At 35.5% G+C, this 21,356-nt stretch overlaps 1 protein-coding gene across 2 annotated transcripts in view; it reads left to right on the forward strand.

Moving 5' to 3' along the window:
- Positions 1–1,787: 1,787 nt before the first annotated feature.
- LOC149230641 (protein DETOXIFICATION 40-like) overlaps positions 1,788–21,356 on the forward strand; it is a 32,908-nt gene continuing 13,339 nt past the window's right edge. Inside the window, exon 1 of one of the 2 annotated variants that reach the window (XM_089379027.1) lies at positions 1,788–2,241. In XM_089379027.1, coding sequence (XP_089235153.1) covers positions 1,924–2,241 — 318 coding nt within the window. In that variant the 5' untranslated portion in view covers positions 1,788–1,923. The remainder of the gene's footprint in view (positions 2,242–21,356) is intronic. The other variant, XM_089379028.1, reaches the window with a different exon arrangement.

Genomic DNA, 21,356 nt, shown 5'->3' on the forward strand with positions numbered 1-21,356 from the left:
TAAATATTTTAATGTTAATTATGTATATATTATATATCATTTAAATTTTTTTATATATATCATAAGAACATTTATGTGAGCTTATATATATTTTATATAGCATCAAAAATACAATTTAAACAATGAAAAATTACATAGTGTATTTTATACTCTAAAGAAGTTTGCACTTGAAAAAATTTGATCTCTTAACTTATGTTTAATCCATACTTAAAATCAGTGCTTAAGATGGATATAAAATAGTAAACATAAAATAAATATTTAAATTATAAAAATTTATCATTCTTAATGTTGCAGGTATATTTGTCTATTGCTTTTAAAGTATAACAAAAAGGAATCTACATCTACATCATAATCGTCCAAAAATAACATCCAAATTAAAAATAATAATTTAATATTTAAAAATACCTTAACAACTCACATGTATATCCAAACAGTATAACAAAAGCGAATCTACATCTACATCATAACCGTCCAAAAATAACATCCAAATTAAAAATAATAATTTAATATTTAAAAATACCTTAACAACTCACATGTATATCCAAACACCACTGATATTTTTGATAAAAATGTTTTGACTTTTTATAATTATTGATGAGCGACATGCACAAGCGTAACTGGGTGTGGCCAGTTCACTCTTTTCACGTGTTTTATTATTACATGTGTTAGTAAGTGGTGTACTGAATTTTGTTACAGTATAACAAAAGCGAATCTACATCTACATCATAATCGTCCAAAAATAACATCCAAATTAAAAATAATAATTTAATATTTAAAAATACCTTAACAACTCACATGTATATCCAAACACCACTGATATTTTTGATAAAAATGTTTTGACTTTTTATAATTATTGATGAGCGACTTGCACAAGCGTAACTGGGTGTGGCCAGTTCACTCTTTTTACGTGTTTTATTATTACATGTGTTAGTAAGTGGTGTACTGAATTTTGTTTAAGCGGTGAAAATGGGTTGAAAATAAGTAGTTTGTATATGTTTATTGTTGGATTTTGGCAGGTCAATTATTTAACGGTGGGTATATAGAACCCGGCTCATTTAATGACAAGGTTAAGTGGTGAGGGTGTGCTGAAAATAAGTAGCATGTATATGCTTATTGTTGGATTTGGCAATTTGGCAGGGCAGTTATCTAACAATGGGCATATACAACCCTACTCATTTAATGCCCATTGACAAGCTGTATATTTGTTAGCCTGAAGGTGAGCCTGATTACAGATGTCAGTGAGAGGAATGAGCCGTATACTGAAAAAAAAAAATATTGGAAAAAAATATATTTAAAAAGCTTATAAATTACTTTAAAAAATAATAGAAAATCCAACAAAATTATGACGAAAATAATTTTTTTTTTGAAATTTTAAATTACCCCGTCACACTTCAAAATTTTGAATAAGTTCTTGATGGTATAATCCATTTCTACCCTAAAAGAAACTAATCAAACCTTCCATCCATTTTTGAAATTTCTTTTACGGAATTCCTACAAGAATCCTACCGTATGCCCAAATTTGTGGCGCGGTAGACGACAACCAAAAAAAAATGCCCAAATTTGACGACAACCAAAAAAAATTGACAGGGGCAGGGAGCGACCTCCATTAATGTCATTTTGTGGCGCGGTAGACGACAACTAAAAAAAATGACAGGGGCAGCGAGCGACCTCCATTAATGTCATTTCCACGACAGCTTGCGTCCATCAATAGGCCCATTAAGAATTCGGCCTTACCCTCTTCATATATTATTCGCTTCGACCCTCTGCACTTCGCTTTAAACTTTGATTTATTCTCTCTGCATGGTCCTCCCTTCAATTTAATAATCTGAATTTGTTCTCTCCGCACAGAATTTGGCCTGCTATATTGGATATCAGTTAGTGAGGAATCGGCGAGCAATTATCCCAGCGAAAAGGGCTTTGTGAATGGCGCGTGAAGTGGAGGAGCATCTGCTGGATCATCATGGGGGGAGCAGTAGCACCCATGTTATTGATGATATAAATCGTCTGGAAGTGATCCTGTGCAATGCAGAGCAGCAGCCATGGATGAAGATGATGAGAGACGCTGTGTTGCTGGAATTGAAGGTGCTGTGCCGCCTTGCCCTGCCGGCCGTGGTAGTGTACATGGTGAACTATATAATGAGCATGGCTACACAGATCTTCTCTGGTCATCTGGGAAACCTGGAGCTGGCTGCTGCATCTCTTGGGAACAGGGGCATCCAGATGTTTGCTTATGGGCTTATGGTATATCCTGATCACCCTATTATTGTCTTGCATTCTTTGAGCAATGGTTTTTGTAGTTGAGTCTACATTTCATTATTTGGGTGAAGTTCTATAAATGTTGTTTCTTTGTAAGAGGTTTGCATTTTTTGAGCAATGGTTTTTGTAGTTCAGTCTACATTTCATTATTTGGGTGAAGTTCTATAAATGTTGTTTCTCTGTAAGAGGTTATAAAGAGGTTATATCTTTCAATCCAGACAGATCTCATGTCCCTTTAAAAAATATTGGTAGATATATAAAAATATAAAAAAATTGAAACCTATAATTTTATTTATAAAAATAATATAAAATTGATGATAATTATTTAAAAAAAACATGAATATATAATAAAAATTTTATAATATAAAATTGTTTAAGTATTATGTATTAAAAATATGAGTTGTTTTTAGTGTGATTTTTTTGAGTGTTTGGTGAGGCAGAAAAATTTGAGGTGAAATCTTGATTTATGTTATTTAAACTAGTTTTTTGATTGTATATATGGATTCAGCACCCTCAAAAACCTCTAAGACCTTTCTATTGTGTAGGGGTTACCCATCAAGCTTGTGATTTCAATTAATTCCTGCTGGATTTTAGAGACATTAGACCAGAAAAATCCAGTGGAAAAGCTTCCAAAAAGTCGCACTAGAGACAACTCATTAACAATATTATAATATGTTAGATCTAAGACTTTTGTGATCCATAATGTAGATATAAGTCTTTCGGATTAATCACATTCTTAGGATTTGGAGGATGAACCACATTAGTTGGTTGAAAACGTGGACCAAATCCTAATAATGTGATTAATTCGAAATACTTATATCTACTGTATTATTCTTTTTAAATATTAATATTCATCAAATAAGATTGGTGATTAGTGATGATGATGATGAAAATTTATAGACAACAAAAAATTGATTTATCCAATTTTAAGAAAATAAACATTTTTTTTTGTCTATACTTAAAAAGATTTAAAAGAAGAGTTTACATCAACATAATTTTAATGAGTTAAAGTTAGGAGAATAAGTATATTAACATATATTTTGAAATTTAAATTTAACATAAACATACCAGTAAAAATATTTTTCATCTTCAATAACCATGTAATAAATTTTTTATGTTAAACTATATTTAATATTATTACTATTTAATAAGTTTAATATAATCATATTTTTTAAATTAAACATGTTAATTTAATTCAATTTAACTAATTTTAAATATAAAAATAAATTTTAAAATTTTCAATAAAAATTTAAAATTTATTTTCTTTATTATAATTTTGACTTAATTAAATTATCATTTATATTAATTTTAACTATCTCAACATTATTCTTAAAATCTTCACATAACTTATAATGAGCTTTTTATAAGAGTTTTTCTTTTAGAAACATACATTGGGGATGATTTTTTTATTATATTAAATTTTTATTTTGAATTTTCCTCTCATTATATCATATGCTATATTAATATAATATTTATTTTAAATGATTCTCTTATTATATTATACTTACTTTCAATTTAATTGTAATTCTATTTTGGGAAGATTTATTATATATTTTATGCATTAGTCAATAAATATTATTATTTTTAAATATATATAATTTAAAATTTATTTTTATTTTTTTAATAAAGGGAGAATAGGTTACTCAACCTTCCTCGTACTCTAGTGAAAAAGAATTATTTTATAAATTTGAAAATAGATCTTTTATATTTATATTTAATTTACATTTTTGTAAGAGTATCAAATTTAAAAATATTTAATATAAAATATTGATATAAAAATATGAATTATTTATTTTATTTAATTTATAATAATATCTTATCTATATTTATATTTATATAAAAAGATTATATTTAAATATTAAATTTAATGTAATACATTTAAATTTATAATTCTTTTAAATTAATATAGTATATTAAACCGAATGGGTAATATTACTTTGATATTCATCACATTGATGTATCCAATTTCATAGGAGTGAGTTAACTTAAATTTCAATTGATTTTTAAGATATGTGTTAGGTATTATTGAGGTTAGAAATTTTTTTAAATGTGTTTTTAATTAGTTCAAATTTCATGGAGAAGGTATGAAAATGAAAGTTATTTTTAAAAAATTAATTTATTTTAAAAAATGTTTAAGTTTAATAGTTTTATTAAAATTTTAACCAATTATATTCATTTTTTTATAATTTTAATAATAATATCTTATTAATAAACAAATAAATACTTTGTCAAATATAAATTTTATATATATATATATATATATATATTATTTATTACAACAATTGATTAAACTCTTACAGGTAAGAAAGAGTAATCGACCTTTTCAAAAACCTTGGCCAGGGGTTAGATGTACTTGAAACATTAAACTTTTCAAACTGACAGGTTCTCTACTCAAAACATTAAATAGTTTAGAACAAATCTATTTAATACTTTTAACGGGATTTCCCAAACACATAAAGACTTATCAATGGTTAGCAAGCTAAAATTTGGTATATATTCGTTAGGGAAAATTTTAAGAACCCCCCCTAAATTTATAAATATAATAAATGGGCGAATCTCCATGGTATATAGGAAAAATGGAAGGCGATTTTATCAATAATATAATATGTATATATAATTCTTTGGCGAATCTCTCACCAGGCATGGCGAATATTTTACTCAATTATAAATCTTGTAAGATCTTGGCGAGTCTTTCACTAAATAATAAAACTTTGTAAAGTCCTAGTGAATCTTAGCATAGGCTACATGCTGGTTTAATTTCCCCATTTAAATAGGCTACATTCCCGGTGAATACCATGGGTCAATACCATGTGCCATTTTGATGAATACCATGGGTCAATACCATGTGCCATTTTTATTTTTATTAATTCTAATATTAGGGTTAATAATGGTTTTTTGCATGGTATTAATAACAATCTAGTCCATGGTATTTGTCCCATAGTATTTTGGCCATAGGTTTCACCTAAATATAACCCATTTTTTTAGTGTTCTTAAATATAAGGTGACTTATGAAGTAAATATAAAAAAATGTTTTATTTGTTTACCATACCTATCGTTTATTTATATTTTTATTAATTTACCATACCTCTTTTACAAATATGGTATTTGGCCCATAGGATTCACTTAAATAAAACCTCTTTCTTGAGCCTTCATAAATAGAACGAGGGTTATGGACTAAATATAAAAAGAGGTTTTATTTATTTACGATACGTCTAGTTTATTTATATTTTTATTTATTTATCATACCTTTTGAGTAAGTATAAAAAGACGTTTTATTTATTTACCATACCTCCACTTTACTTATATTTTTATTTGTCTACACCCTTACATGTATATAAGGTGACTTATGGAGTAAATATAAAAAATGTTTTATTTATTTACCATACCTCTCATTTATTTATATTTTTATTAATTTACCATACCTCTTTTATAAATATGGTATTTGGCCCATAAGATTCACTTAAATAAAACCTATTATTGAAAATGGGCGAATGGATTCACTTAAATAAAACCTATTCTTGAAAATGGGCTAATGGAAGGTTGCAAATCCTAATTTCAAGGGCTAAATTTACCTTTTTTACCCTCTCCCTTAAAATAAGGTGGGCTATTTGAGGTGATTTGTAAAAATGTACTATGATACAAAATATTCGCCCACTAAAAATTTAAAACCCCTTAATTTCGCCAAAGGGCGAACATTCGCCCCTAAAATTATCCTTGATATTCGTCATATATTGCTCATATATTCAACCAATTACATTCAATTTAATTTATCGGCATCCTTACAGGTATATGTTAATGGATACATTTAATCCCCGTTAATTTGGACTATGGGATTTAGGGCATGGCATAAATGATTCTTAGAATGTTTTTCTATTTTTTTATTGGTTAAGAATGTTTTCATTAGATTTTTAATAAAATACAACTTATAAAGATTATTATGACAGTTTTTGCTTTTTCATTTTGATTAAATTTTTTGAGAGTGGGATTGAGATATACTAAAAAGATAACTAATATACATTATTTACGAAGGGCATTCAAGTCTAGACATAACTGACATAAAAAAAAAGAAAACCATAATTCACAGTTATATATTATGGTGGTGGGTGAGGAGGAAGTACATGAGGAGCAGTGAAAAAACCGACACGATCATGGATATGGAAGTCAATATGCTCCACCCTCGCTCCCAGACTGCGAAGGTGGTCGTTTGTACGACGATGCTGATGTCGGAGACTGTCAAGCTGCTCCAATATCTCATTCTGGCTATACTAGATGACCTGGAAATAGGCCATAGTCTCATTCCTGTCTTCATATCTGTGATCTCGGAGGGTATCTATATTGATTTGGATTTGACGAAGCTACACTGTAAGAGATTCCAGAGTGATTGAAGCTACCACTTGGCCATGTGAATGAACTAGAGATACAATCTTTGTTTCCTCAGTGTCCCGGCTACCAAAATTGGTCGAGGATGCACTATGTCTAGGCTCAGGAGACCTCTCCAGCTGCTGCTACCCACCCTCACGGTGGGGCCGACCCTATTGACGAGGCATTGAGAGAAGAGGAAAATTAACCAGAGAGAAGGGGAAGGCTCCCCGAAAAGAAGGACACTTGTAATAACAATAATTGATACCTGGGTTGTTGAACCACCCCCGAGGAGACTGTTGCACCGGACGGTCACCACCCTCCTACAAGGTCGGGATAAAGAAGCCACTAACCACTCCGGGTAGCTTGCATCTCCTCTACAGCAACCACCACTAGCACACTTCAACCCATAAAGGCACAAAGTATGTGCCCCAGTCACACCGAGGTTGAATTTACACCACATAATTCCAAAGGAAAACCACACAAATCCCACAAATTCACACCCGAGCACCACCAAATGGGCAAGGTTCTTAGCAAACCACACTATAGAACTGGGAGGCTCAAATTCCTTAACCCACACACCGCTCACCACCCTTTGATAGGAACAAGACAAAAAATTCGCGGTCCAAGGATGGCCTTCATCCATTCCGCTGCAGACACCCCAGGCACAATTCAATCCATAGTTGCACACAGTAGATGCACCAATCACCCCAAGGGCAGCCTTACACCAAGCAATTCCAAAGAGCGGCCACTCAGAACCCACTAATTGTCGCCCGAGCACCACCAAATGGGAAAAGTTATGGACTAACCACCATACAGAGAGACGAAGAGACTCACACTCCTTATCCCACACGTAGGCAAGAAGGCCCAACGAGACAAATTCCTTCTGCTCGAACTAGCGACATGCCCGAGCTTGGTAGCAGCTCAGCTCTTTGACTGTTCGTGTCCCTGGGTCCCAAGGGCAAAGCAAGCAATGAACACCAGACCAAATCACAGGGCCTTGATCCCCCACAACGACTCTCAGCCAAGTTCGAAACCCTGGGGAGCCACCATGGATACAAACCCACACTCCCTGCTTACCAAAACTCATCTCCCAAGCTTCCACACTAAACTTCCTCCTCAACCAGCGTGCAATTATAAACACGGTAGGAGCCTCCCACGTACCTGTGTATTGAATGCACTGAGTTTACATGAGTGTGAAGTTATGAAGCACGTGGAGTTGAAGCAGGTCATGAGGGCCGCTCTAGTGCCACTTTCACCACCGTCCAATCACCTCCATCAGGGGGATTCTCAGAATGTTCTTCATTCTAGTGAGAAAATGGGATAAATGTCAATTTACAATTTCAACATTTATATATAATGGTAAAATGAAATTTTAAAATTTATTTAGATTATTGAAATGTAAATAATAAAAAATGTTATCTATGGATTTATATAAATATTGCATTATTTGAATTTCATTTTTTATTTTTTTATTTTTTATATTATAAACATGGATAAGTTATAAGAATGTTTAGAAAATGCAGGTTGTATTGGCTCACTCTCATTTGTATAGTCATAACAAGGAGATTTTATATTCTCTGGAAAGAAAAAATAATCCTCTAAAATTTCTGCTTTAACATAGGTATGACTATTAATATTTACAAGACTAAATCCATGAAAATTAAATATACAAAGATCACATATGATATTTTGATATATGACAATAACTATTTGGAAAAAGTTGATACAAATATTTTAGAAATAATATCCATGACAAACTCAATTGGAATAATAGCATTGAAAAAATGATAAATAGAGAATGGAAAGTTTATTATGTGTCTGAGAACAATTGTAAGTCAACAGAGCTTTGGATATGAGATTAAGAAAACAAAAGAACTCTTCTTTCAGACTCTAGTAACTAGTGTTATTTTATATGGATGTGAGGTTTGGGTTCCAGTATCTCCATAGAGTCATGGAGGAATATGTAATAGATCCAAAAACAATTTATAAACTAAAATATTAAGATTAAATGCAATACTTCCTATCCTTTAGTCTTTATTGAAGCAAACTTGTCCGCATTTCAAACATAGTTATACATAGATATCTTATGGAAATGTTCAATAATATAAAATTCAAGAGGTTTTCTAAAATTGCTTATAAGGATAGCATTAGAGGATAAAGACGAGACCATTTTGTAAAATAAGGATAATATTAAATATATTAAATTACATCCAAATTAAAGGAGAAATTGTGGGATCATAAGAATTAGAGAGAAAGAGGAAACTAAGATATTATAAATAAGTGATCAATCTTAATTTACAAAATAAAAAATATCATCTTATCTTAATTAAGTTTAAGAAGAAAACAAACATTGCTAAAATAAAAACAAATTCTCATGAGTTTCATAGTGAAAGTGGGATTTGGTCAATTCCCAAAATGCCATGGGATGAAAGTGTCACTTTCTCTTAAATTGTCCATCTTATATTCACATTCCATCTAAATTTTAAAATATTTATCAAGTTATCAACTTGATTTTTTTTAATTTGCAAAATCATACTAACACTGATCATGAAATGTTTCTCTTAATAATTTTAAAGTATAAAAATTAAGAAATTTCTTATTTTTTAAATTATTTTCTCTTATATAATTTCTACTGAAAAAACTCGACTCTTCTTAATTCTTATTTTTAAAATTTAATAAACCATATCAATCACAATAAATACGAATCACCATCCTTATAAAAATACTAACATTAAACAAAAGATAATTAAGGAAAAGATTAGTAACACTTTCAATCGACAGAATTGCAAAAACTGATATATATTTTTGAAATTGAATTTGTAACGATTAGAATTTCATTTACGAATTTTCGTAATTACGCCGTAAGGCGTTTCCCTTTGAGAGGAATTGCCCCAGCCGCCTTGCTGTTCTATTGTCGACCCTGGATCTGTGATGTTAGACGATTGAACGAATTTTGATCGTTGATCGAAAACTGAAATAAGAAAACGGGAGAAAAGGGCAGGTAAAGCGGTTCGGTATGACTCTGAGTCGCTTCATTGTGCGCGAGTTCGCATAGCACTTGCTCTTAAACGTATCGATGAACAGTTCGCAGACCGCTACTTATTCATTCCATTCTCTGTGGTGTTCAAACCACTTGAGGGCAAGAGGATAACAGAACATATTGCGAGTTTCAGCTTCTTCCAGTTTAAGAAAAAATGAACAGCACTCACACAGGTGTGATTGGGCTGCTCATCTTTGCAGGCCTCTGAACAACTCGATATCAAACGTAAGTATTTATTGGTTTGAAGAGAGGCTGCAAAACTTTGCTGAGGTGCATGCAGCAGGATTCTGTGGAAGATTTCCTTGATTGCTTCCAATAGAGCTCTCTGGAGTGCTACCGATACCAGGTTTGGCTTTTACAAAAACTGAGTCATTCTTGAAAATGAGGTAACATTCTCTGCATTTTTAAAAAGAAGAAAAATTGAACACGTATCTGTAATGGCAGAACGTGGAAATGTTTTTTTCATGATATTAAGGGAATGATGTGATTCAGCTGATATATTTCCTTACCTGCCTATGCTATCAGTGGTGGTGCTGTGAAGATACTTACGAGTTTTCTTATGCACAACACTCATGCGTGCAATGCTCTAATAGTGATTTCTTGGTAAGGTTCCCAACAGATTTATTTGTACCCCGAATAAATTTATACTTAAAAATTGCTCATCTTACATTCATAATATGCCCTCCTGCCAATTGGAAATTAGTCTTGAATCCCTACAAATTACACAATTTATGCCATACTGAAACATTTTTTTATACCCACTTTGATGATTTAAAGCATCTGTTTGAGGTATTGCATATATGTATTATGTACTCCCTTTTGAGAGTTTATGTGGACCATGGATTTAACTCTGTTTCTTCAGATTAAATGTCCAAATCATGCATGTGGTTCTGGGAAGTCATGAAGTTGTTGTCCATGGTCGTCAGTGTAATAATTCTATAGTATTTGGCAACAATGTTGAACATCCTGTAGCTGCTCTTAATGTACAAGGCTAGAACAACACTTGATTCCATCATTCTAAACACATTCCGTTTTTCAGATCTATTGTCTTTTCTTCTCCCCATAGAAATTAACGTTGTAAAGATACAGGCTGTGGAGGATGAGTGGATGGCTATAACAAGTTTGAATCTTTTCCTTGAATGTGTAGTAATCCTGTGTATGGTATGCATTGTGAGAATGTGATGAGATGGAAAATGTTTCCAAATCAAAAGACAATGCAGCTTGGATGTGAAGCACAGATTCTTAAGGACAAGGCGTATTTATTGGTTTGAAGAGAGGTTGCAAAACTTTGCTGAGGTGCATGCAGCAGGATTCTGTGGAAGATTTCCTTGATTGCTTCCAATAGAGCTCTCTGGAGTGCTACCGATACCAGGTTTGGCATTTACAAAAACTGAGTCATTCTTGAAAATGAGGTAACATTCTCTGCATTTTTAAAAAGAAACGAGCATTTGGATTCTTGAATTCGATGTCTGGCAGGCCTTTTATGGGCGACAATAAATTGAGAACTGCTTCATACCTCTGCTTGCGTATTATAATGCCTTGTGACTATATTTTTAAATGGGTATATCTTTGTGAAACAATGTGATTCTCAATCCTGCCCCTGATGTGCATATCTGTTAGTACTTCCGAATCTTGATATGTCACCTCTGTCAGTGGGTTTGATATCTTGATAACTTAGAGTTGCTTTGTTTGATTTGGTAACTCATGTCAGTTTTGTTGTAGATCGATCTCCTTCCAATTGCATTTCCCTCTAGTCAGCCAGAGATAATAGCTCTCATTCCCTGTTGCCTTTTAGGGGTCGGGCAGTCTGAGTCCACATGTGTTATATGATCATTACAATGGACAAAACCCTCCTTGGAACACCAATGTTAGAAGAAATTTACCTCATACTGGAGTTTCGAGTATTATGTTGTTCCTGCTTACAGTGGATGCTCTGTGGTGTTCAAACCACTTGAGGGCAAGAGGATAACAGAACATAACTTTCAGGTCACATCTAATAATTGGGCATATGAATAGTCAGCAGAAATCTCATGAATTGCAAAATCTAGTGGTCCATCCACAATTTGAAATTGATCAACATAACTTGTCAGGAAATCAAAAGAAAGCTTATGTTGGCCAACAAGAGTAAAAATGTCCATGGTTTCATAAAATGCAGAGTTTTTGATGTCTAATTTAGCATAATGACTACCAGAAATTGTTAAAAGCACAATACAAAATTGAAGTGCAGATACAATAAAGAAAGATATTATAAGGGCACTCAAGTAGGGTTTTATCGAAGGTCCACTCTCAAGTTCTCAAATGCCATTGATGGAACTGGTCAAGTTAGATGTGGACTTGATTCCATATTCAATGGCACAAGGGTAAGGTGATTTAAGTTAGTGTATTGATTAAAAGGATAGAATGCATCTAAACAATCATTGTCAATGGTTAGTATAAATTGGGTTTCAATAGAAAAAACAGAGACAAACCCAAGTATCACAGCCACTTCATGAGCAATGAAAGGATGACAGTTATGAGGACCCTTATGAGCTCTTGGTTTCTAGGTTTGATACTCTTAAAGAGAATGCGCAGCAAAGGTGTGGAAGATGATTGCAGAAAGCAAGGACTTGTGAGTATCCTTACCTTTACAGGTGGTTACTATGTGTAACCAACCAACCATGTCAGAGACAAGAAGCAAGGAGCAAATTGGCAAGGGGATTAAATTTCATCAATATGCATGGCCAGTGATCTTAAATCCAAAGGAGGTAAAATTAACAATGATGGTTGCAAGTATGATTACAATAAAGGAAGGGATGCATTCTTCATGTAGGAGTGCATCATCTCTATGGGCAAGTAGGTGAGAGCTGAAGGGAGTTGCAAGTCAGGGGCTAACAGGTTGTGCTTAAAGAATTTAAAACAAGAGATTCACTTGTGTATTAGAGTGCATGGTGAGAGTAGGGGCAAGTACACGAAATTTAGTGGGTGGAATGATGAATGTCCATTCACTCAAAAAGGTGCTACTAGTGACATGAATCAGGGCATTATGTGCATAATGCTTCCAAGAGGATACAAACAAAGTTCAAATAGAATTATTACATAAATAGATGTGGACTCCAGGACTAATTAAAGTCTAAGACAATTCGAGATGGTGGAAAGAGGAACCATAATAGGGATACCAAGTTAGAGTAGGTTGCCGCACTCAAAGAAGGATGACAAAAATAAATGGGAATTCTTGATGCATGTAAAGAATATTGAGAACATTCCAAGGGTGTTGAGTGCAGTCTCAATATAGAATGGGATGTCAAATTAAGGGGGACACAAGCAGGGTACTCATTTCTGAAAGGGTAATTATGAGGGTACATGAGGAAGAAAGTATTACGATGCTTTGTACTGGTTGTAACCGGATGGAATCTGAAAGCAAACCATCTAAAATGGGAAGGGAATCAATTGAGATGCTCTAAAATGTTGGAAGTACCAATTGAGGGTACAAGAAAAGAAGATATACATGCTAAGTTTGTAAAAGGAACGTCAAAAAGAGTCAAACTCTCTAAAATAGTCTCTATGAAGCCAAGAAAAGAAGATATACCTGATAAATCACAAAATGTTGGAATATTGACTAAAGAAATTAAGCTTGAGGCCCGATTGGTCAAGGAAGTGGATATCAAAGAATTGACATAACATAGTATATGTTGGGCATGTATGGTGGCCAAGAGTGATTTGATTAACAAATGCTTAAAAGGAGAACAATTGTGCAAAAATAAGAATAAAGACAAGGTTATCTACAAGTACATAAAGGTGTAAGGTGGCAATACAAGTAAGACATATTGGTTGGCGTTCGATGCATATGATAGTAGAAGGATTAAAGGTATAGTACAAAGGCTGTAAAGATCCAAGGGGATTACTGGACAGCCATATGTAGCACAGGAGATGGAATAAGAATGCATACTAAAAATGCATATTTGGTCCATATAGATATGCACTAGAGCATATGAAATTGTTGAACATGCCTACAACATGTTGTAGATTAAGAATAGTCTATTGTCATGGATTAAATAAAATTTCATTTATGATAGCAAGTTGCTAACAATTAATTGTGCATTTAGAAATTCACAAATTGCCTGGGGAGCTCCCAAGTCACCATGACATCATGGTTGCTGAAGGAGCACATAGTTACATTTGAGCATTTTTCTTTACTGACTCAGACTCAAAATCAGACATATTAGAGCACGGTTCTTACAATTCCTCTACTAATTACAGCAACCATTGCTTTGGCAGTGGACTGCCTGCCCCTCCTCCTGCTTATCAGTCTTCTTTTATACATTAGGTAGGTACGGTGCTTATCTTACCGTGGTCAAGCAAGTTGTGAAATGTATATGATTTATAACATATCATCCATGAACAAAAGATTTATCGGGCTAGAAACTGGTTTTGGGTTTTGGTGTGCAAGTCCCTGGCTAATGTCATAGTCTCAATAGTCATTGTTAGACATGTCAGCATTCACACTGGCTTTGACACCTTCAAACCTTACTATACTTCAATTCGTTCTATTATTATAATAAAGTATTATTGTTTGTACTATTCAATTTTTTCTGGTAAAAATAGTACTGGAGTACATTCCATACATTGCAATTTCATACTGACCTCCCATCGTGGCAACTGTCCTTTCAACCTAAATATGGAGGAGATTAAGCCCTTTCCTTTGAATAGTGAGAGTATCTAGCTTATCAATGTTCTTTGGCCTTGTTATGGCATAAAAAATATAAAATCTATTTTGGTTCATGGACCATCTTCAGCTTTTGATTGTGACCTATGTCATGTTATAGGGTATGTTTCCAAAATGGCATGTCCCTTTGTTGAAATTTCATTCCATATTAGTATTCTTCTGTCTTATCTTTAGCTTTAATCTTGTGACATCTAATTTATTGCTTTTTGACAGTCATGGTTACTCTTCAGTTTTCTTTGAACCCAAGAAAGAACAGAGTAAAGTTTCTTATTCCTTTGAATAGTGATAGTAACTTTCTTGGAACTTTCTCAATAGTCACTGTAAGGGAGGAGGAATATAATTGCTTTTCACGCAAGTTCCTGGGTTGATGTGATAGCCTCCTTGCACAAAATTCCTTTGTGCAGTCCCATCATTGCTTTGAGTGGTCTCAAACATTTCCAAAAACCATTTTATACAATTGGTTTATAAAGGCTTTGCCTTTACAAAAATCTAGCAAACCTTCTTAGGCCTTTCGTCCCTCCACCATATTCTGATATGAGGTTCAAGTCTCTTTTAGGGCTTGACCCTTTTCGGACTGCAAGTTGGCCTTTTCAATTTTTTTTTAATCCCATCCACCTGGCTAAGCATTAAACTTCCTTTGTGTAGTGCCATCATTGCTCTGAGTGGTCTCAAACGTTTCCAAAAACCATTTTATGCAAACACTGTTTTATGACCCGGATGCGGGTGTTTTCAAAGAGCATTAATGGGCTCACTTAGAAACGCCGGCGCAAGGACCAGCCAGGTGATGAATTGGGCCCGGATCCAGGCTCACTGCAGTCGAAATCTGACCAGCATGCAGATGGAAATAAATGGCCCATTAGGCCGAGATATGGATACAGTAGATATCAGAATGGCGCCTCCTGTTCCCATTGTTCGTCCCCCGATTCGTAGCTATTGTCCGCTGTAGGCAAAGCTCGTAGGTAGCAAAACAACTACATGGAAACGTTGTTGGCACCTTAGTTGCATCGATTTTGGAAATGGCCACCATTTCTCCCACTCCATGCTTTGCCCTGTAAATCCTGCTCAGAGACCCTGTTTCTATAATCAATCCCCCTCCCCAACTGAATATCCCGTTGATCTGCTCTCAGTCCTCACCAGGATGGTAAGGCATCGAATGAGGAGTCGATATGGAGGTTCTCGGGGAGGCAGAGCGAGACCTCATACTGCGCAGAGCTCGGCTCCCCCTTCCCCTCCTCAGGACCAGGAAGATGAGCCTCAACCCAGACCTCAGCTCAGACACTATTCCTACACGCGCAGTAGGCGGGGGCGTGGGATGGAGTCAAGGGATCCGCTCAGAGAATTTGGGCTCCATTATGTTATTTCCCAGCAGAGTCCTGGCTCTGCCTCTCACACTACCCATTTCAGGCTCCATAGCCGTCTAAATAAACCTACTATCACTACCAAGGTGATCGTTGTCTTCACTGAAGAAGAAATGTTGGACAGTGATCAAGTGACAAGCTCTAAGGAGCATTCTTAGGGGATGAGAACCCAGGATAAGAGAGGAGTCAGGAGGAAAATTCAAAGGATGATAGCCAGGGAATCAGGCATAGCAGAATGCAATGAGCATGTAGACGACTTTCAACGGGCGGGTGGCTGCTCTGCAGTCGTGGCTTTAACGGTGGGGTGTGCTGGCCGATCAAGAGGCACCCAGCAGATGGCGGGGCCTACAGGCGATGCTGAGAAGAGCGATGTGGAGGAAAAGGAAGACGATTGGGAACAGTATGTGTGTCCCGTGGTCGAGGAAACTCCAAAGGAGTAGCAAAACAAGTGATGCCCTCTGGCAAATGCAGCCACCCATGAACCAAATCGGCCTCAGGCAGATCACGGTTTGGTCCAGTCGCTTGATATTTTTGCGTATGTTTAGCAGTTCAGTAGTTTTGTTGGTTTGCTGTCATGTCCAGTGTTGCTGAGTTGCACCTTTTTTCTGTGTCACAAGGTCATATTATGGTGTCTGTTGATGTCAGTTCAGGGTTATATGGTAATCGTTTTGCAATTTCATGCTGGTTTCCCCAATCTGGGGCAGTATCAACTGTTTCGATGAAAGCTAGAAATAGAGTTTGAGGCGGGGCCTCGGTGTAATTATATTTTTTCCTTTTTTAATTGAATTAGTCTTACTTAGAAAAAAAAATTGTTTTATGCATCCTATTTACTTTTCCAGCTATTGTATGATTGTTGCTATGGTCCGAAATTAATTTCTACATTAATTAAATTCAATAATTGATTTGTTTGATTGAGATCATAAGGGAAAGAATCACTTAGGGCTAGAATTTTCTACAATTGGAACAATGCACAATGGGTTCATTATTGAATAATTAGAAGCTAAAATGCGAGAAATTTCACAATGGATTCATGATTGAAACCATTAACTTAAAACAAACATGTTATTTTTTAATCACCTTGTCAATTTCGAATAGTCGCAACTATGGAGCAATTTTAAGGTAACCTTTCATGAGGTGAATGCTCAATTTGAAAGAAGTTTCAACTTAGAATAGGGTTGGTTATGCCGATATTAGTCAACAGTGTCAATTTTATAAATTGAGAAAGAGCCAAAGCGGACATGCTATTGCCAAATCTCCTTGCTCATGTAGAAAGGGAGTGGCATTACATGTGACAACTCCTTAGTTACCTCAAATATCATTTCTCAACTTTTACCTACATTGCATTTTTAATTAGTAGCATGTCGGATAACCTTTGAAGGAAAAAATCAATTATATTTGAGTATTTTTCTTTACTGACTCAGACTCAAAATCAGACATATTAGAGCACGGTTCTTACAATTCCTCTACTAATTACAGCAACCATCGCTTTGGCAGTGGACTGCCTGCCCCTCCTCCTGCTTATCAGTCTTCTTTTATACATTAGGTAGGTACGGTGCTTATCTTACCGTGGTCAAGCAAGTTGTGAAATGTATATGATTTATAACATATCATCCATGAACAAAAGATTTATCGGGCTAGAAACTGGTTTTGGGTTTTGGTGTGCAAGTCCCTGGCTAATGTCATAGTCTCAATAGTCATTGTTAGACATGTCAACATTCACACTGGCTTTGACACCTTCAAACCTTACTATACTTCAATTCGTTCTATTATTATAATAAAGTATTATTGTTTGTACTATTCAATTTTTTCTGGTAAAAATAGTACTGGAGTACATTCCATACATTGCAATTTCATACTGACCTCCCATCGTGGCAACTGTCCTTTCAACCTAAATATGGAGGAGATTAAGCCCTTTCCTTTGAATAGTGAGAGTATCTAGCTTATCAATGTTCTTTGGCCTTGTTATGGCATAAAAAATATAAAATCTATTTTGGTTCATGGACCATCTTCAGCTTTTGATTGTGACCTATGTCATGTTATAGGGTATGTTTCCAAAATGGCATGTCCCTTTGTTGAAATTTCATTCCATATTAGTATTCTTCTGTCTTATCTTTAGCTTTAATCTTGTGACATCTAATTCTTTGCTTTTTGACAGTCATGGTTACTCTTCAGTTTTCTTTGAACCCAAGAAAGAACAGAGTAAAGTTTCTTATTCCTTTGAATAGTGATAGTAACTTTCTTGGAACTTTCTCAATAGTCACTGTAAGGGAGGAGGAATATAATTGCTTTTCACGCAAGTTCCTGGGTTGATGTGATAGCCTCCTTGCACAAAATTCCTTTGTGCAGTCCCATCATTGCTTTGAGTGGTCTCAAACATTTCCAAAAACCATTTTATACAATTGGTTTATAAAGGCTTTGCCTTTACAAAAATCTAGCAAACCTTCTTAGGCCTTTCGTCCCTCCACCATATTCTGATATGAGGTTCAAGTCTCTTTTAGGGCTTGACCCTTTTCGAACTGCAAGTTGGCATTTTCAATTTTTTTTTAATCCCATCCACCTGGGTAAGCATTAAACTTCCTTTGTGTAGTGCCATCATTGCTCTGAGTGGTCTCAAACGTTTCCAAAAACCATTTTATGCAAACACTGTTTTATGACCCGGATGCGGGTGTTTTCAAAGAGCATTAATGGGCTCACTTAGAAACACCGGCGCAAGGACCAGCCAGGTGATGAATTGGGCCCGGATCCAGGCTCACTGCAGTCGAAATCTGACCAGCATGCAGATGGAAATAAATGGCCCATTAGGCCGAGATATGGATACAGTAGATATCAGAATGGCGCCTCCTGTTCCCATTGTTCGTCCCCCGATTCGTAGCTATTGTCCGCTGCAGGCAAAGCTCGCAGGTAGCAAAACAACTACATGGAAACGTTGTTGGCACCTTAGTTGCATCGATTTTGGAAATGGCCACCATTTCTCCCACTCCATGCTTTGCCCTGTAAATCCTGCTCAGAGACCCTGTTTCTATAATCAATCCCCCTCCCCAACTGAATATCCCGTTGATCTGCTCTCAGTCCTCACCAGGATGGTAAGGCATCGAATGAGGAGTCGATATGGAGGTTCTCGGGGAGGCAGAGCGAGACCTCATACTGCGCAGAGCTCGGCTCCCCCTTCCCCTCCTCAGGACCAGGAAGATGAGCCTCAACCCAGACCTCAGCTCAGACACTATTCCTACACGCGCAGTAGGCGGGGGCGTGGGATGGAGTCAAGGGATCCGCTCAGAGATTTTGGGCTCCATTATGTTATTTCCCAGCAGAGTCCTGGCTCTGCCTCTCACACTACCCATTTCAGGCTCCATAGCCGTCTAAATAAACCTACTATCACTGCCAAGGTGATCGTTGTCTTCACTGAAGAAGAAATGCTGGACAGTGATCAAGTGACAAGCTCTAAGGAGCATTCTCAGGGGATGAGAGCCCAGGATAAGAGAGGAGTCAGGAGGAAAATTCAAAGGATGATAGCCAGGGAATCAGGCATAGCAGAATGCAATGAGCATGTAGACGACTTTCAACGGGCGGGTGGCTGCTCTGCAGTCGTGGCTTTAACGGTGGGGTGTGCTGGCCGATCAAGAGGCACCCAGCAGATGGCGGGGCCTACAGGCGATGCTGAGAAGAGCGATGTGGAGGAAAAGGAAGACGATTGGGAACAGTATGTGTGTCCCGTGGTCGAGGAAACTCCAAAGGAGTAGCAAAACAAGTGATGCCCTCTGGCAAATGCAGCCACCCATGAACCAAATCGGCCTCAGGCAGATCACGGTTTGGTCCAGTCGCTTGATATTTTTGCGTATGTTTAGCAGTTCAGTAGTTTTGTTGGTTTGCTGTCATGTCCAGTGTTGCTGAGTTGCACCTTTTTTCTGTGTCACAAGGTCATATTATGGTGTCTGTTGATGTCAGTTCAGGGTTATATGGTAATCGTTTTGCAATTTCATGCTGGTTTCCCCAATCTGGGGCAGTATCAACTGTTTCGATGAAAGCTAGAAATAGAGTTTGAGGCGGGGCCTCGGTGTAATTATATTTTTTCCTTTTTTAATTGAATTAGTCTTACTTAGAAAAAAAAATTGTTTTATGCATCCTATTTACTTTTCCAGCTATTGTATGATTGTTGCTATGGTCCGAAATTAATTTCTACATTAATTAAATTCAATAATTGATTTGTTTGATTGAGATCATAAGGGAAAGAATCACTTAGGGCTAGAATTTTCTACAATTGGAACAATGCACAATGGGTTCATTATTGAATAATTAGAAGCTAAAATGCGAGAAATTTCACAATGGATTCATGATTGAAACCATTAACTTAAAACAAACATGTTATTTTTTAATCACCTTGTCAATTTCGAATAGTCGCAACTATGGAGCAATTTTAAGGTAACCTTTCATGAGGTGAATGCTCAATTTGAAAGAAGTTTCAACTTAGAATAGGGTTGGTTATGCCGATATTAGTCAACAGTGTCAATTTTATAAATTGAGAAAGAGCCAAAGCGGACATGCTATTGCCAAATCTCCTTGCTCATGTAGAAAGGGAGTGGCATTACATGTGACAACTCCTTAGTTACCTCAAATATCATTTCTCAACTTTTACCTACATTGCATTTTTAATTAGTAGCATGTCGGATAACCTTTGAAGGAAAAAATCAATTATAATTGAATTGTGGAATGGTAATATTCAAACCTTCAAGTGAGCAGTTGCTTTCTTTTTGTCGATGAAGACACCTGTGGGTTCAACCACATACTCATTTGTTGACACAAATATAAGTTCTAGGCCTGTACAACATACTAAGTACCAGGCGGGTAAGATGTTCATAGCTTTTAGATGTTCCAGAATGGTGCCAAAGGTGAAGTTATTTGGCTTAAAAACACTCTCCTCATTTTACCAAAAACATTTAGGACCTCATGGCATTACCCAACTCAGGCCTTGACAATGGTGCCAAAGCTGAAGTTGTTTGGCTTAGAAACACTCTCCTCATTTGACCAAAAACATTTAGGGCCTCATGGCATTACCCATTCTGTGCATATCATCAAATTACGGAACTTGAAACAATTGCACAACATCTCTCCACCATTATGTACAACATCGTTTTCTCTGGAAACAACAATACTCATGCAAAACCCAAATTCCACAATACGAATTTTCCCAATACAAAACCCACAAGATAGCTCTGGTGTTGCTACTGCCCAATGCCCTAAAAAATGTATACATTATTTGGCATTAACTGCATTTTGCAATTTAGTATTTAAACATTAACCGATGATGATAGTAATTGTTGCTAAGCTTGAATAAATCTCTGTTTATAGTTATGACAAACTTTATCGGTCAGCTGGTTTAACCTTGTATGTCTAGCTAAGCCAACTTCAACTCAGTTTGGTGATTCTACAGCTAGACCTTAGTTGATATCAACTCCACTACACATTTTTACATCAACTCAACCAAAGCTAACATGAACTTGGCTCATTCAGTGGACTCAATCAACAAAGACTTTAAGTAACGGGAAACTCAATCATCATGGCTTATTTGATTGTTTCTAACATGTGTAGGTTTCTGAAATTGTTAATTTACAGTTTTAACTATGTTTCAAAAAGAATAATC

This window comes from Pinus tabuliformis, chromosome J (genome assembly GCF_031772625.1).
Source record: "Pinus tabuliformis cultivar Carrire ecotype Pingquan chromosome J, CPIR1, whole genome shotgun sequence".
Lineage (NCBI taxonomy): Eukaryota > Viridiplantae > Streptophyta > Pinopsida > Pinales > Pinaceae > Pinus > Pinus tabuliformis.